The following is a 16651-nucleotide window of genomic DNA, read 5'->3' as shown; positions in this document are numbered from 1 at the left end:
AAACAAAGATTCCATAAACTACAGAACACATACAACCTCTCAATTCAAAATGACAAAAGGGTGTAGGAAAATGCATTACTTCCAAGAAAAGGTAGACTCACATCGTCCAGACAGTTCTCTGTTCTGCCCATGTCTTCCGCATGAGGGAGGTCAGTTGGAGGACGTCTTGGTTTGACCTCGGGCACATGGATGTCAGAGTCTTCCTGAATGATGAGGGGTTCCAGTTCCATATCCGTGGTCATCGTCAGCAGCGTCTGAGCATCTAAAGCCACAACAGAGCACTCAGTATCATCCAGGAAAACAAGACATTAACTTCTGTCATAAATAAGGTTAATCATCCACAGTATATTTATACATGACTATGCTCCATCACAATGACACGTTTATCAGGAATTTGTGAACTGGTATGGTTTCACATAGGATGGCACCATCTGTATTAACAAGGTTAAACTGTATTATTAATCCCTTATTGATCCGCTTGCCATACATTTGTGACACATGACCCACCAGATTCACTGGTAAAGGGGCAGCTGAGTCAATGTATTTGTAAAATGGTGATTATCATTAATACTTCTAAAACATATTATACTACTGACTACTTCAGTGCTGTTTTATCTAATTTGTGAACCTTGTATCTTAAAACCAATCTCAACCATTAACACAGTTGATACACTGAGGTGTCAAGACTGGAAGTTGTATTTCTATACTATGGTGATTATGTATCTAAAAAGTTGGTCCACACACACATGATGCAAGTTGTAACCAATGATAATAATCCCTCCCTATCCCCACAGGTGCTTCATTACTGCATCTAAGAAGGAAGTGTACATATCTTCATGGAGACCACACTTACTATGTAGAGATGAGCCCTTCTTGCACCATGGAGGGCTGTAGAGAACCGAGCTCTCCCAGCAGTACTTGCCACTCAGGTCCCTGATGACCACCCGACACACCGTGCGTGCTGTTGACAGACCAGCTGTCACTCCACCCCCTGGGGCATCCTGGGGCAGGGACAGCATCAGGTCAAACAATGTCCACACACAACAATATCATTAAAACAAACACGAAAGTCCAAGGTGTCCATGTCATACTGTTTGTGTTCTATAAAGCATCTGAAATCTTTTATAGCCCTTTCTAAGACTGAAAACTCACTTGAAAGCCCAATAATTTCTTATGCATATGGCTCACTTTTTTTATAAGAAGTTATTTGGTGAGTCTTTTGACTGGGAAGAGAGATGCAATCAAATAACCATCAACAGCTATCTGTGTGTCTAGGACTACTCAAGGCAATCAGCCTACACCTGGACTATCAGAACACCCTAATCAAAGTGGAGTAGTATATTTTCCTAAAGCTGTGACAAAGATCTGAAGATGTCTTACCACTGCTGGGAGTTCAACAAATGAGATCAAAGCTCTGTGGTTCACAACAAAGAACTGAAACACAACAATAAAAAATGTGTCAGGTCGTAAAACATCCCAAAACCATCACAATAACTAATCAGTTTCATCTCTTAAAGAATACAGTATGTTTTTATGAAGTAAATATGGTTCATCGCCAGAGTCAGCAATAGTTGAGCCATATCATGGTCACCGAGTCTGACAATCCAATCCTCTTTCATCCTCTCTTTTGACAAGCATGCAATACTGGTTACACATTATTCAACAAGGAGACAGCTACAAGCAGGGGTGGAAATAACCCATTGCCCGATGTCCGGGTCCAGTGTTTTTTTCTGTCGGGCAAGCAAATTTGTATATCACACTGTACCAGTGTCCAGTTGACTTTCCAATGTTAATTATGTTGTTTATTTAAAAAATCAACAAGAAAACGGACGGTATAGTGGAAAAATTGTCAGGGCAAGTGATTTACATGTGCCACTGTACCAGAGTACACTAGCAATTTTAAAGTTATTTCCACCCCTGACAAGATGTAAGAGCTCCAAACAGTACTGCTATTATATCACAGCATGTCCACCAAATATGAATTGGGGTGCTGGGGTATGGGATGCTGGAATAAAGGTTGCTGGCAGATCAAGGATCACAATACATGGTTATATCTGGTATCAAAACCTGCCACAAATTGATCCTGGCTTAGGGGCACAACCACAGAACAAACTGTGATTCAGAGTTAGCCATTAAGTGAGCATGTGTTCCTACCTGTACATTGGGAGCAGAGAAGATGTCCTGCTTCAGCTCCTCGTCCAGGTAGTTGGGGATGTCATGGTGTTCCTGGACGTTGGAGTTGAGGCGGGCGGCCCCCGAACCCATAGGGAAGTGGTTCAGGTGGTTCACAAGGTGGGTCATCATCTGGAGTCAAACAGGAGAGTCACTGACTGTCGTACACATCAGTGAGGACACAGTACAGCTTCATGGCTTGCTGATTATTTTACAGATACCATTCACCCATGTTTAATGGATGCATTGGTGGTTGCCATTAGTATCTTGTCAAGATCATATCCCAATTTCAACAAACTCTGGTGTAATCATTGGTAGACATTGATTCCCCAACAGGAGGTGTTACTGATGATGATAACTACAAGGTATGTTTGGCAACAAAGAAATTATTAACAGACCATTACATAAAACTCAGTAGATTTTACATAAGCTTTACATGGGACATAGGAGCTTCAAGATGTTCTTATAAGGCTTACCGTTCTTGCTGCCAATTTGACAATGTCGGTTTCAGGTTTCCTGGGAGTGTCTGTGGTCTTTGGCTGGTCTGTGACTGGTTCCGTTGGCCCATCGTATGTCATTTTTGGCGAGCCACCACTGCTGGTGCTCTGGTTGTCCACAATGTTGTCCATGTCAAGGTCCTGGATGAAGTCAGCCAGAGACTTGCTGGTCCGGGACAAGGAGGCTGCACTGTGGCCAGTCACTGCACTGTGAAGGACCTGAATCAAACGGAAAGTGAGGAAAGGTGAAGTTAATGAGGTGAGGTGAGGTGAGGTGAAATGTGGTCTAACAAGATCACTGCAACATGCATCCATATGTATGTCTGCAGATGCATTTGCGGTCTATGCAAATGGTGGTTTCAAAATGCTAGCCCACTGAGCTACTATCAATTTAACATTGATACTCCATTAGGATATAGTACATATACTCAAGTCATTAACTTAATGGTGAACATCTTACCAGGTAAAAACAAATACCCCTGTAGTCTTGGACACAGGCAAGATAACAATGAGAGAGGCAAAATTGTCCTCGCTTTTCCTTTGATTTGTCAATCAATTCTGAGGGGCAACATGAATTAATTTCTGGTTACATATTAGGCAAAACAATTGAATAACAACCAAATTTCTTACATATTTTCTGCTCAATATACCAGAACACAAAAGAGTGGAGTAAATGAGTGAGTTAGTTTTACGCCTCACTCAGCAATATTCCAGCTATATGGCTGCGGTCTGTAAATAATCGAGTCTGGACCAGACAATCCAGTGATCAACAGCATGAGCATCGATCAACACAAAAAGATATTGTAATACATACTTTCTGAAAACTTTACTGCAGTGTACCTAATAATACTTGTTTCACTGCACTAAATGCACTCCTTACTCAATAAACTATTTAACACTACTATACAGAGTCTGTGACCTACCCTGAAGACCTTGTATATACAGCTTCTCTCTGAATCTGTCGTCTCCATCAACAGCTGCATGGGGATCTTCAGGCACCACTCCACCATACAGAACATCATGGCTACAATCAGCTGCAGTAATGGAGCAAACAAAACGTGACGTAAAACGCGGGCGTAACAGCATGTAGGCATTAGACTGGAACCTACTGTGTCAATGCGTCCAAAACACAGTAACAAATGCCTCTCTAAGATATTGGATCTTCAAACCATTTTTATTAGACTGAAATTTCTCATCAGTAACACTATTAATCATATGACAAAACACATTATTATGTAAGTTTATGAATTTGGAAAGAATTTGCTGTAAAATATTTTTAGCATTGTGGACATTATCTGGCTTGAACATGGAACAGCTTGTAGTCATGGAACAGGAGTGAGGGAATGTACTCACTCTCTTCTCCTCTTCTACACTGGATGTTTCTTGAGCTTGTAGCAAGGAGGAGATGGTCTGGGCAATGAACTGAAAACAGGGGAAGTAAGTCAGTGATGGATACTGATGCAGATACATTCATCATCTGGCAACAGACTTTACCACGGGAGCTTGATAAACTCCCTTCATCATTTCATGGAAACAGCATCATTCATGAGACAACACTTTACATGTAATGAGACAGAGGCCTTGTGAAGAGTTTGTGTTAGAGTTTTGCAGGCTATGCCAAAAAAAAAGAAAACAAAAAGATCTTCACAAAAGCATAAGATTGCTCCGGCTGACAGTGAAATCTAGCCATCTGGTTTCCTGAAGCCTCTAACAGTCCATTCTGGTGCAATGAACTAGTAAAACATTTCACCATGTACCTATTTAAAACCCTCAGTTTGATACAACATGGACTGATAGGAATATATGTTAAAATAAACTCCATGTAATTACTTGGTTGCTGACACTAAGAATGAATGCGCTTGCTGATCCTATACAACAGGGCCACGTGACACAACATACCTCCACAATGGTCCTGGGTAGTGAGGGGTAGTGTGTCAGCAACACCTCACAGTGATCACACAGCAACAGTAGCATGTCCGAGCCCACCTTGGCCACCTTCCTGTACCCACACTGGAACAAGACACACCCACACATCACACACATGGCCCAAACATCACCGACATGACCCCAACATCTAACCACAAACATCAGCAGCAGGATGTTAACTTCAGGAACATCTAATCTGGCTCAGAAATCAGAAACATGCACTTACAGCAATTGCTGTCTGTTACATACACTGTTCACAGCTTCATTCACAAAATGAATACTTAACACCCAAACAGTATGAGCTGGGTTTAGGGTTTAATGCCACTGGATCAGAGTTAGTTCAGGCAGTTATATGATGGCATGTCAGCCTCAAAGCATGATGGCCAGAGTGAAAGGGTATGGTTTTAAGTCACTTTTAGAAATATTCCAGCAATATTCCAGCAATATCACGGTGGGGGACCCATGTGGAGAATCGAAACCGGGTCTTCGGAATGCCAAGCTAACGCTATAACCACTAGGCTACCCTACCTCCCCATGATGGCCAGAAGGGAGGCAGGTCTCAGCCAAAGAAAGCTGATATTGTGAAGTGGTTCAACATGGTTCAATATTGTAAAATACAATCACTTTAAAGTTCCTGAAGTAAAATGAAACTACCTTCACCTTTTTCTCTGATCAGGCACAATCAGTCAACCAAAAAAGTCACTGTAGGATATATACAGAAACTTCTTAGTAGTTGACAATACCAACCACTTTATAGCCAAATGCAGTCACAATAAGCACTGAGTGATGGGAAATGCCGACCACGGTACAGAAGCCACGCCCATTTATCTATGAATATGTTTATCTATGTACACAACAGTGTGGAGATCCACGTGCTTCACTACCACCTCTACCTCAACATGGTGGAACATGTGCAGGAATGTCTTGAAAATTACATACGTCAGCTTCCCATTGTGCTTCTGGTATGTGTATTGACACTTTATCATTTCGTCATACAGGTGACTCCTTATTCAAAATCCACCCATATCTGGTGAAACTACCTTCACCTTTTCTCTGATCAGGCACAATCAGTGAACCAAAAAAAGTTGCTTTACCAAAGTTGCCATGAGTGTTGATACTTAAATATATTGTGCATTAACACTGATTTAAAAAATATATGGTGCCATCATGAAGGGAAGCAGTGGTATCGGAGAGCAAAATATGCATTTTAAGCTTTATGAAAGCATGGTAAAAACTGGGTAAACAATTAAGATACAGGAAAACATAAAATGTATTGAGCCCAACTACTACCAATCAATCAAATTTCATTACACTTTGAATGAAACGGCTGAGTATTAGGCATAGGTGGTTTCAGCTTACACTATGCTTTAAACTCATAGATCAAATAAAGGAAACATTTGACAATATGGCTTGTCCTACTTGTAACTATATGGACACCAAATATCTTTGTCTTTAACTACTGTCAATAAATATGTTTTTCAATATGGCTGCTGTGGAAGCCACAATGAAGGAGGCAACTGATGTGTATTCATTGGCTGGAACAAACATGAAGTTTAAACTCTATTGGTCCTGTGGTTCTGAGAGGATGAGGTATGCCCGGCTAAAAGGTCACAATATAAGCTCACATGACTTAATGTCATGTGAGCAAATAATAACCTGTATCAACCTTTGGTCTGACACCATGTGGGTGGATCAGGCACAATTGGATAAGTTCTAATGGGGCCCAAGTGACATAATACAGTGTTTTGCAAATCACAGGGAAGATAACAAGACATATCAGTGGACTGCTTCTGCAACAGTGAAGGTGCAGTGCTGGGTGGTGCATGTGCACAAGAACATTTCAGAAGTTTCCTGTCAGTAAATTAGTCTTTAGTCTTCAACACTTGTCATACCCATAAAGTGGGCACACACTGTCAAACAGTGTTGTATTCACAAAGATAGGTGTCTGATTTGTCAGTACCCATCTTGTATACCATACTGACAACATGACACCTTTGACATGATGTCAGATGCTTGTCACATCATAATTATAAGTTCTATGACAGTCATGATTGGTTGGTTGGTTAACGCTGCACTCAGCAATATTCCAGCTATATGGCGGCGGTCTGTAAATAATCGAGTCTGGACCAGACAATCCAGTGATCAAAATCATGAGCATCGATCTTCGTAATAGGGATACGATGACATGTGTCAACCAAGTCAGCGAGCCTGACCACCCGATCCCGTTAGTCGCCTCTTACAACAAACATGGGCTACTGAAAGCCATTTCTAACCCAGATCTTCACAGTAGACAGTCGTGATGTGGATCTGATACAAATAAATGATATCAAGTGTTGTAACATGTGAACTCATAATTATAAACGAGTTACTTGTGTCTTTAACATATAAGTGCATATGGGACTTTACGAGCTTACGTAAACTTGACCATGGGTTGTGTTCAAAGCCATACCTTACACTGGCAGTGACACATGCAACTTATAGCACAGACTTATAGCTCAATAAGTTTCTAACTGGGAACAGAAACAGTTGTGTCCAATGTAACTGTTGATGTGCAGGTATATAGAAGGGAAAGCTTCATGTGCTGTTGACTGTCATGCAATGATTGACACGGTGCAGCGTGGACTGGGAGGAGAGATGCCGTTACCTTGCTATTCACATCACTCTTTTGATGGTAGCCTTTTGACACATGTGGTTTCTCACACTCCTGAAGAAATTACTGCAGTGTCTTTAACGTTCACAATACTTTGTGGGACACAATTGGAAGATGCTAGTTTCTGTACACTTTTATTTAGAAATATACAGTTATAACTGTTATTGCAAACCATAAATATCAAACAAACTTTAAATATAAGCCAAACAAATACATCCATTATAGCAAGTAAGGTTAATTTCATAAAAGTATCAAAGTATCACTCTGGTCAATGAGTTTCCAAGAAAACATTTATGTCACATTTTGACGGCATTCTTCATTGAAAGCTGATCATTTATCAATGTAAATCAACTTGGAGTGAAATAAATAAATAGAAAGTCCAACAAGAGAGTATAGGGGTATAGGTGTAAGATTTAAAATGATTTTCTGATTTGAGCAGCACTGTATCAACAATGCTTATCATGCACACATTACTTCATCACATACAACAATCGTCATCTAGCAATTAAACCTGGTCTTCTGAGATACTACATGCAGGGATGGAAATTAATGCTTGATTGTAGGCCCAATGCTAGCAGAAAATTTATACTCTACTGGCATGATGCATCTGTAAATCTTTTGACATATGCCGTATACTGTCTCATTTTCTCAATTCTGAGTGAAAACACTGTGCTAGACACTTGGCCTGTTTTGAGTCGTCTCTTACAAATGTTCCGATGTTTTATATACTCTGAGTCCCAATATTTTAATGTATTAATGACTAGTTAAAGATTGAAATTTACTGTCTTCTTTTATATATAAGGACTAGTGACCTATTGCAGGTCTAGTGAGAAATAGAACTATCTGAGTAAGCTTGTAGGCTTGTTAGATTTGTTTTGGTTTATCTCCATCCCTGTACATGTCAACTTCTAGATGCTATTTAGATAAACCTGTAGAGGTTTCCAATTCTTTGAAGAGAATCGTCCTTGGGGTACATATATGCATTTTCTGCGGCTGAAAATGTCATGTGAAAGTTGTATCAATGTTTTACAATAAATAAAAAGGCTTTAGTACCTCCCTGCCACAGATGCGTGGCCAACCAGGTAAGCACCCAGGCCCGCATCATCATTCCTTCTGCTGAACAAATCAGTGAACACAATGGCGGGGAGGTGGGCGGCCCTACCCCAAGGACGATTCTCTTCAAAGAATTGGAAACCTCTACAGGTTAATCTAATACTTTTTCATAGAGATCGTACTTGGGGTACATATATGCATTAACACAGACTCCCAAAGACCGGAGGCTAGGGAGGAGGGAATTCTGTCACAGTACAAATAAATAGCGATCACGTAAACGAAAAGTTACTTACACCCATAACACTCACCTGTCACGTGTCCCGAAGCTTCCGCGAGAGGCATTATGGGAAGTGACCCGACAGAGAGGAAACGTACTGAGGACCGACATCAACACGTTAAGCAATAAAAAACACATCACATAGTGTGTAATTAAAACCCTGCCCACTTAGTGAAATCTCTAGAGAGTACTGTAAGGGGGAAACCACAACTCACAACCGAATACCTCATCAGAGAAATTGAAAGTTGTAGTAGAATTCAACAACGTATATGTCAATTATCACAACAATTGACCTCAGCGCCATAAAACCAAATAACCAAGACTCACTCGGTCAGGGTGGCAGGACACTGGAGAGAACAGATCGGCCAAAGCGCGCTCGATCACGGGAATGTGTATCAAGCTGATAGTGCCGTATAAAAGTGCTAGGCCGGCTCCAAATAGCTGCGGAGCAAATCTTTTCAAAATGCAGTGCCGCTGCAAAAGCCTTGAAGTGGCCACTGCCCTGACCTAGTGAGCCTACAACCCACAGGGGGAGGCTTGCCCTTAGCCTGATAAGCAGCACAAATGACCGACACAAGCCAGCGAGAAAGTGTCTGTTTGCTGGCAGGAGTTCCAGCCTAATAGAATAGGAAGTTCAATAAGAGCTGTCAAATTGGAAAGCGTGATTGATCTTCGGACAGTAACTATCCGGGAGGCGAATACTGATGCGATCTGGATGGAACACAGTCAGTGCCGGGTCTGCAGACATGGCATGTAAATCACCAACACTTCTCCCAGATGTCACCGCCACAAGAAAAACGGCCTTCCATGTTAACAGCTGAATGGAAATAGCCAATAGACGTGACAGCCAATCTAGTACAATTGACAAATCCCAAGGTGGGCTGGTACGCCTGAGAGCAGGTCGAACCCGATCCACGCCAGCTAAGAAGCGCTGCATAAGAGGGTGCTGCCCCTGAAGAACACCATCGACAGGGGTGTGAAAGGTGGAAATAGTGGTGGAGTAGCCACGAATGGTTGAAACCGCCAAACCTTCTTCCAAACGAGACTGCAGAAATTTCAAAACTGGGACTAAATCTGCAGAAAAGGGATCTGCAATTCCGCTATCTGAACATCAGCGCGCATAGCGGGACCACCTATCCTCTTACTAAACGTTTGTCGAATCCCGCCTCGAAGCCAGAATTGTGTCTGCAACTGCTGCAGGAATTCCGCGTGCCTCGAGGCTAGACCTGACAGAGGCCAAGACACCCACTGAATGCTTGGATTGGGGTGTGGCACGCCGTTCTGAGTGAGAATGTCCGGTCGTAAGAGTAATAGAACAGGAGGCTGAGCTAGAAACCTGAGAATTACCGGAAACCAGCTCTGTGACGGCCAAAGCAGTGCCAGAAGCACAAGTAGCTGAGCTGGCTGGGTGGACAGCTGGGAGAGGACCCGGGGAATGAGAGGTAGTGGCAGAAACGCCCACAGTATCTTGCCCATCCAATCCAGCAGGAAGGCGTCGGAAGCCAACGCCCTCTGGTCCGGTATTCGAGAGCAGAACGCAGGTATCTGATTCGTCCCGCCAGACGCAAACAGATCCATCTGGAACGATCTGTACAACTGGGAGATAACTCTGAATATCTGCCAATCGAGCATACACTCGTGCGGGACCAGGACCTGGCGAGAGAGCGCGTCTGTTCGCACGTTCTCTAGCCCCGGGAGATAGACAGGAATCACCTGACAGTCGCACTGGTCGCACCAGAGGAGAAATTCCCATGCGCTTGGGACATCGTGCCGCCTTGCTTCAGGATGTACGTCATGGCCGTGCGGTTGTCTAACTGAAAATGAGCAACCTGGCCTGGAACATGCTCCCGGAAGCGCTCGAAAACCAACCGCACAGCTCTCAGTTCCAACATGTTGATGTGAAGACGGACTTCGGCTTCAGACCAGCATCCGGACATGGACAGACTGACCAGAACACACACCCCAGCCCGAGAGTGATGCATCCATTTGAACTGTAAGAACTGGCATCGGGATGTCCAAAGGGACCCATTTAGAGAGATTCCCGACATCGGTCCACCACTGAAGGTGAGGAGACAACCACCCGGGGACTGTGAGACACTTCTCCAGATCCTCCGAGTGAGCCCACAGACTCGCCAAAGCTTGCTGTATAGGGCGCATCTTCAACCGCGCCCTCCACACGACAGAGACGGTCGCCACCATATGACACAGCAGACGGAGCCAGTCCGCACCGGCGCCTAGGGCTGTTAGAATAACGAAGACACCATCTCCCGTACTCTGGTGATCCAGTCGGGCGACGGAGACACAAGACCTTGTTGAGTTGTGAACCGCGCCCTGAGAAAAACCAAGTCCTGGGTGGGTACCAGGTCGGATTTCTTGACGTTTATGATCCACCCCAGTCGAACTAGAATGTCTATCAACGTGTGAGTAGAATCTAAACTCGCTGGCTGAGTTAGTGTGCGCAGCAACCAGTCGTCCAGGTAAGGGTGACAATGCCTTCCTTGTGACCGCACGAGAGTAGCTGGCACTAACATGAGCTTGGTAACATGGGATGAATTCCCGTGAATGAAGATACGCATCCTTTAGATCGATTGAAGTGAGCCAATCGCTGGGCTGAACAGAAGAGATCAACGACCGAAGTGTCTCCATCTTGAAGGACGGAATCTCTATCATGCGATTCAACCCCTTGAGGTTGAGAATGGGTCGAACCCGCGGCGTCTTTCTTCGGTCCTCCAACTGACTCATGGATGAGAGACTTCATCGAGTCCATATGTTGCTGAAACATCTGTTGTATTAATGACATATCAAAAGGTTGAGATTCTTTAGAACCTGAAGATTTGGGTTTGCTAGGCTTCTTAGCCTTTTTAGATTTAGATTGGGGAAGTTCCTCAGCCGGGTCCCCTCCTGCCTCCCTCAATTCCTCACAGAAGAGGAAATATGCAGCTCGCTTCTGGGAAAATGCAGAACATGCACACGTCTGGGTTGTGCCCAGCTTTCTCTAGGCAGCATAAACACTTCTTGTGTTTGTCCTGTGGTGGCAATTTTTGCCGCATGTAGCTAACGGCCAAATACAACAGAAACAGCAATAACACGTAAAAACATTGAAAATAAGTGAATGCGACAATGCAACTTCAAATAATTGTATATAAAGCAATATTTCAACCACGTGCCACGCTAAACTTCCCGCCATGGAATAGCAACACGTGCGTAAACCATGGGAAAGCGAGCGTAAAATTTTAATACAAAAGTCACATAAATGAGAAATAACTAACTGCAAAGTCAAAAGAGCGCTCTAAAGAACGAATAAAGACCATACACACTGTAGTTGAAGACTAACACATCTTGGAATTGGTCAGCACAGTCAAGGCACTTGAACACGATGCATGACAGCAGAAGGAATGATGATACGGGCCTGGGTGCTTACCTGGTTGGCCACGCATGTGTGGCAGGGAGGTAACTACACGTGGTGGTGGGGGCCGTATGATAGATAAAAAAAAAGGCTTTTTATTTATTGTACAATATTTTATCAAAACATTGATACAACTGTCACATGACATTTTCAGTCGCAGAAATGCATATATGTACCCCAAGGATGATCTCTATGAAAAAGAATTTAAAGTAATAATGATTTAACTGTGAATCAAAATAATTTCTCTCACTGGACTGGAAAACATTTGATAACTGACTTGAGTTGTTGGTAAAAAAAGTTGTACAAACTGAAATGGTGATACTGCGATTCATACAACTGTCCCAGTACAAGTAACATTTGGCTTAAACATTTTTGATCATGGAACATATTTTAAATTATCTGTAGTTCAAGAAAATTGAAGGGTCAATATTAGCTCCATCATAAAAAGGGACAACTCTGTAATGATCATTAAGTTAACATGGCGACATCAGATTAGACTGAATAGTTTTCATATTGATTAGATTTCATTGTACTTTGCCCATAAACTATAAAATGTTATATGTACCTGGGTTGTAAAAAGATTGAGTATTAACGTGAAACGGATAATTTTGCAGGAATACCTTCTCCATTAACCATCATATTATACCAAACTGTCTACCACCCACACAGTTTTCAATATGAAACAATGTAAGATCTGTTAACGAACTTAGAAGAAGAGACCTAACTGACCTTGAGATTTCATGAACAACAGATGACAAAGATGATACTGGACCCAAACCACCTGTCACAGTGCTAAGAGTGCCTCAACTTGTGTTTGTGACTTGGACATATGCAAGAGCCTGATAGGATAAACGATGCATAGTTAGTCCTGAACCATGAAAACCACAGGGAAGAGTCAAGGCGTTACCTTTAATGCAGTGAGCAGGACCTGGACTCCTTCCTTGACCTTGGGGTGCTGTGTGCCGTGGGTGAGCTCCTCATACAAGTATATACCAACACTGCTGACAGCAATACATCTGAAACAACAACATCACAGCATTACTGACAGCAGATATTTGGGGCAAGTTGATAAATTATGTTCTCTTTTCAGCAAATGGGTCCCCTAATATATTCAGGGATGGCAACAGAAAATCAATTTTCAGCTGAAAACTTAATATTGTGTCATCAATTTGGGGGTTGAATGGGATTCAACAGATTTAGACGATTCACAGAATTGATCAATTTGAAACAAAATCGTCTGAACTCCGTGGATCAGCGGAAAATTGCCATTCCTGTATTATGGAAACATGGTAATGGTTTATTGACCCATAAATATTCACATAAATCAGTACCTCTATGAGCCGTTGTACAAAACAACCTTTGCGTTACGACTTTTGTTAGTCTATGTTAACTGTAGAAGTTATGAACATCTTAGCACAAGGAATGCTTCCTACAATGGCACCCTTATGAGAAGAGTGATGATATCAAATGGAAATGAAACAGTAGTATCTAGTTATATATTTTAAGACAACAGTTTCTTAGTGCAATGGTTGAGGCTTTTTAAAATGAAGGGTTTCAGGTTTATGTTACCGTTAACAACTGCACTGCAGCTAAGCCACATGCTTTTCAAAGCAATAATAGTAATCAGGGCACTTACCTGGCCAGACCAGCTGGCTCTCTCTTCCCTGCCTTCAACAATAAATTAACAACCGTATCCTGAAACAGAGCAACACGAAAGTTAACTTCCATCTCCAGAGACTTCCACATACCTTCACTGTAAGAGCACAAGGAAGCTCTGTTCACCATTTATGTTGCAATATACTTATGTCATTTCAGCTTGTATATTTTCAGAAATATTTGGAAAATGACTGCAATAAACTACAGTATCATAGTAAGCATAATAATGTAACTGAGAAATTATGAAAAGTTCACATGTTGTTCTTTCTACTGTACTTCTTTCAACATACAGTGAAACCTGCCAACACTGGCACCAGTCTATTCCGGCACACTGTCAAAACCGGCATAAAATTTTGGTCCCGCCATTTTACAACGATATTATGATCATTAAAACATTGTCTAATCCGGCACCTGTCTAGTCCATATTCCGGCAGGACTTTCCGGTTCCAACAAGCAATTTTAACTGTAATTAACACTGTCTAAACCGACATGGGTATGAGCAGTCCAATCAAGGACCCATAATCCAATATACACCTCTTGGCATGCTAGATAATCAGGAAGTAGTGATTGTGCGATGAATCAAACGTGTTTCGTGCGTTACCTGACAAGACACTGGCTACTAAGACTGATGCTGCTAAAGGCAGCAAAATATCAAATTATTTGTCATCAACATTGTTTTAATTTGTTGCACAATTACAAAAGATCATATAGGCATAATAGAGATAAAGAGATTAACGAGGGTAAACAGCAGCCATGTTGGAAAATGATCGTCACTGTCTAATCCGGCACCCTGTCTAAACTGGCATTTTATTTCAGTCCCGCGGGGTGCCGGTTTAGACAGGTTTCACTGTATATAGTGTAAACATCTTTGTTTACCTTGACCTTCTGTTTCAATATTCAAATTCAGAATGCAAGTTGCTTTTAAGATTACATACCTAATGAACAATTATTGGTGGAAACCGTTCGTCTTGGACTCACCTTCATTTCATTACACTTTAAAACAGAAATATCTACAGAGTTTGGCTTTAATACTGGCAACTCCAGGAAATGATTAGGAAAGCACAACAGAGCACCGAGCACAGACACAGCCTCAGAACGTGGGGGCTGAAAGTACACAATGGATCAACACTGTAAGGAAACATACTGGTACATATATTTTATTAGGAGTAGGTGATTCACATACTCATAAACTTATTGACATCTACACTTTGCACTGAAATCTGTGAGGTTTGCCTTTCTTTAATTAAAGAATGTATTTGACAATATTAGTCACATCTTGGGATCGATCAAGCCCTGAATCATGGATTTGAACCAACAATCAGCTGGCTAACAATCAACTCCCTGTGTCCAAAGTGTTTCACTTTCCACATTTCAGTGTCTGTAATACAGGTTGCATTTACAAGCTCTATACCTGTCTTGACAACACCTAAAGACAGTACTGCTGAAGTCTGTACTGCTGAAGTGGTAGCAGTACAGACAGGTCACTTGTTGTTTAAAGCCACACTCAGCAATATTCGAGACTTATGATAGCAGCCAGTAAATAATCGAGTCTGGGCAAGAATATCCAGAGATGAATATTGTGAGCAATGACCAACACTGTTGAAGTATGAGGTCATGTTTACAACAAAGCCACCACATCTGACCACCTGATCCTTTGAATGACTGCTCTGGACCAAATTGTACATATAATTGTCATAGAAAGTAGATAAACTTACTGCTTTAACATCAACAGCTGAAATGATCGTCCCTGCTGCATGTACAAAATCCATCATGAGCAGTAGGTTGCCGGGAAGTGGAAGAGAAAAATACTTGGGTCCGCTATTTCGTACTAATACATTTATTACATCCTGAAAATAAATCAAAATAAAACAATGAATCCAAAGTGACTTAAATACAAAAATATATAAGAAATTATCTTCATATTACAGGTACTGGGCATTTAACATACAATTTCACCTTTTTCCTTTCCTATCTTCCTTCAAACAAGGCATTCTTAATTTTCAATGAATGTAATAAAATTGTATCAAAAATTGTTTCTATTCTTTCTGGCGCATGAATTTTAAAAAAAATAAAAAAATGTGGCCATTTTCTTCTCAAAGGAAGAAATGACTACAATTACCCTCTAGGGAAGGGAGTTTGAGAGGAGGGGGGGATACAAAGGTGGACAACAACATGTGGAGCAGAACATGGGCTGAGTGTGGGGTATGGAACAGAGAAATGGGAGGGAGCGTGTCACTGACCTGGTCAACAGCCACCAGCCCATGGTGCAGCACATAGTAGAAGTGAGACAAGATCTCCTGTGATGGTGTCACATCGTGATGACGGACCAGCATCTGGCAGATAAGCTGATACGCCAGCAACTTGCCCTTCTTGTACTTGTTGTTCAGAGTAAGGCACTGTAACACATATCAGGCAATGGAGACTCACGTCCATGACAATATGCAAACAATAGGCTGGGGAATCTCACAGTGACTTTAGTACACAAACACATGGCACATCAAATGTAAAGGACCCTACAATACACTCAAGGGGTGGTGATTTTATAGCATAATCCTGAGAGATGGCCTGTTTGGTGCATGATATACATACCAGTATGTGATGTATATCTTAATGATGATATATAGGTGAACACTGATGGAGCTTAATGACTGGAACAAGAAGGACAAACATATCCATTACTTGAAGTAAACTGAGGTTACAGGGTTAGTGTTTTTCATCTCTGACATCCAGGGCATGTCTCCCAACGTACCTCAAACAACCATGTAGCAAAGATGTGGTGGGGTGGTATCAACTCTGGCGGAGGAGGGGAGGAGGTGTTGTCCTGAGTCACACCCAGGTTTTCACGCATCTGTGGAGGATATCGACAAATGTTCTTACAGAATAGTGAGGATGGGTCATGATCATTATCAAAGCTTTACTTTCGGGACTAAATCATCGTGAACAGTACTACTACTTTACTGCAGTAAACAGTTTATGTAGAACATGTGATAAATAAATACAACAGTACAATATAT

General features: G+C 41.9%; 1 protein-coding gene across 1 annotated transcript in view; it reads right to left on the bottom strand.

The window, feature by feature from the left end:
* Window positions 1–16651, bottom strand: part of LOC124279425 (ral GTPase-activating protein subunit alpha-1-like) — an 88556-nt gene that overhangs the window by 24319 nt on the left and 47586 nt on the right. The window contains exons 27-41 of the mRNA XM_046715253.1: window positions 16387–16485; window positions 15878–16033; window positions 15353–15484; window positions 14616–14741; window positions 13618–13676; window positions 12889–12997; window positions 7240–7299; window positions 4569–4679; window positions 4023–4091; window positions 3593–3703; window positions 2649–2888; window positions 2155–2304; window positions 1381–1434; window positions 854–1001; window positions 102–262 (exon numbers count right to left, since the gene is read on the bottom strand). Coding sequence (XP_046571209.1) covers window positions 102–262; window positions 854–1001; window positions 1381–1434; window positions 2155–2304; window positions 2649–2888; window positions 3593–3703; window positions 4023–4091; window positions 4569–4679; window positions 7240–7299; window positions 12889–12997; window positions 13618–13676; window positions 14616–14741; window positions 15353–15484; window positions 15878–16033; window positions 16387–16485 — 1785 coding nt within the window. The remainder of the gene's footprint in view (window positions 1–101; window positions 263–853; window positions 1002–1380; window positions 1435–2154; window positions 2305–2648; window positions 2889–3592; window positions 3704–4022; window positions 4092–4568; window positions 4680–7239; window positions 7300–12888; window positions 12998–13617; window positions 13677–14615; window positions 14742–15352; window positions 15485–15877; window positions 16034–16386; window positions 16486–16651) is intronic.

This window comes from Haliotis rubra, unplaced genomic scaffold (genome assembly GCF_003918875.1).
Source record: "Haliotis rubra isolate DU_JTF1 unplaced genomic scaffold, ASM391887v1 Scf25, whole genome shotgun sequence".
NCBI classification, from domain to species: domain Eukaryota; kingdom Metazoa; phylum Mollusca; class Gastropoda; order Lepetellida; family Haliotidae; genus Haliotis; species Haliotis rubra.
This window is presented reverse-complemented; position numbering and strand designations above follow the sequence as displayed.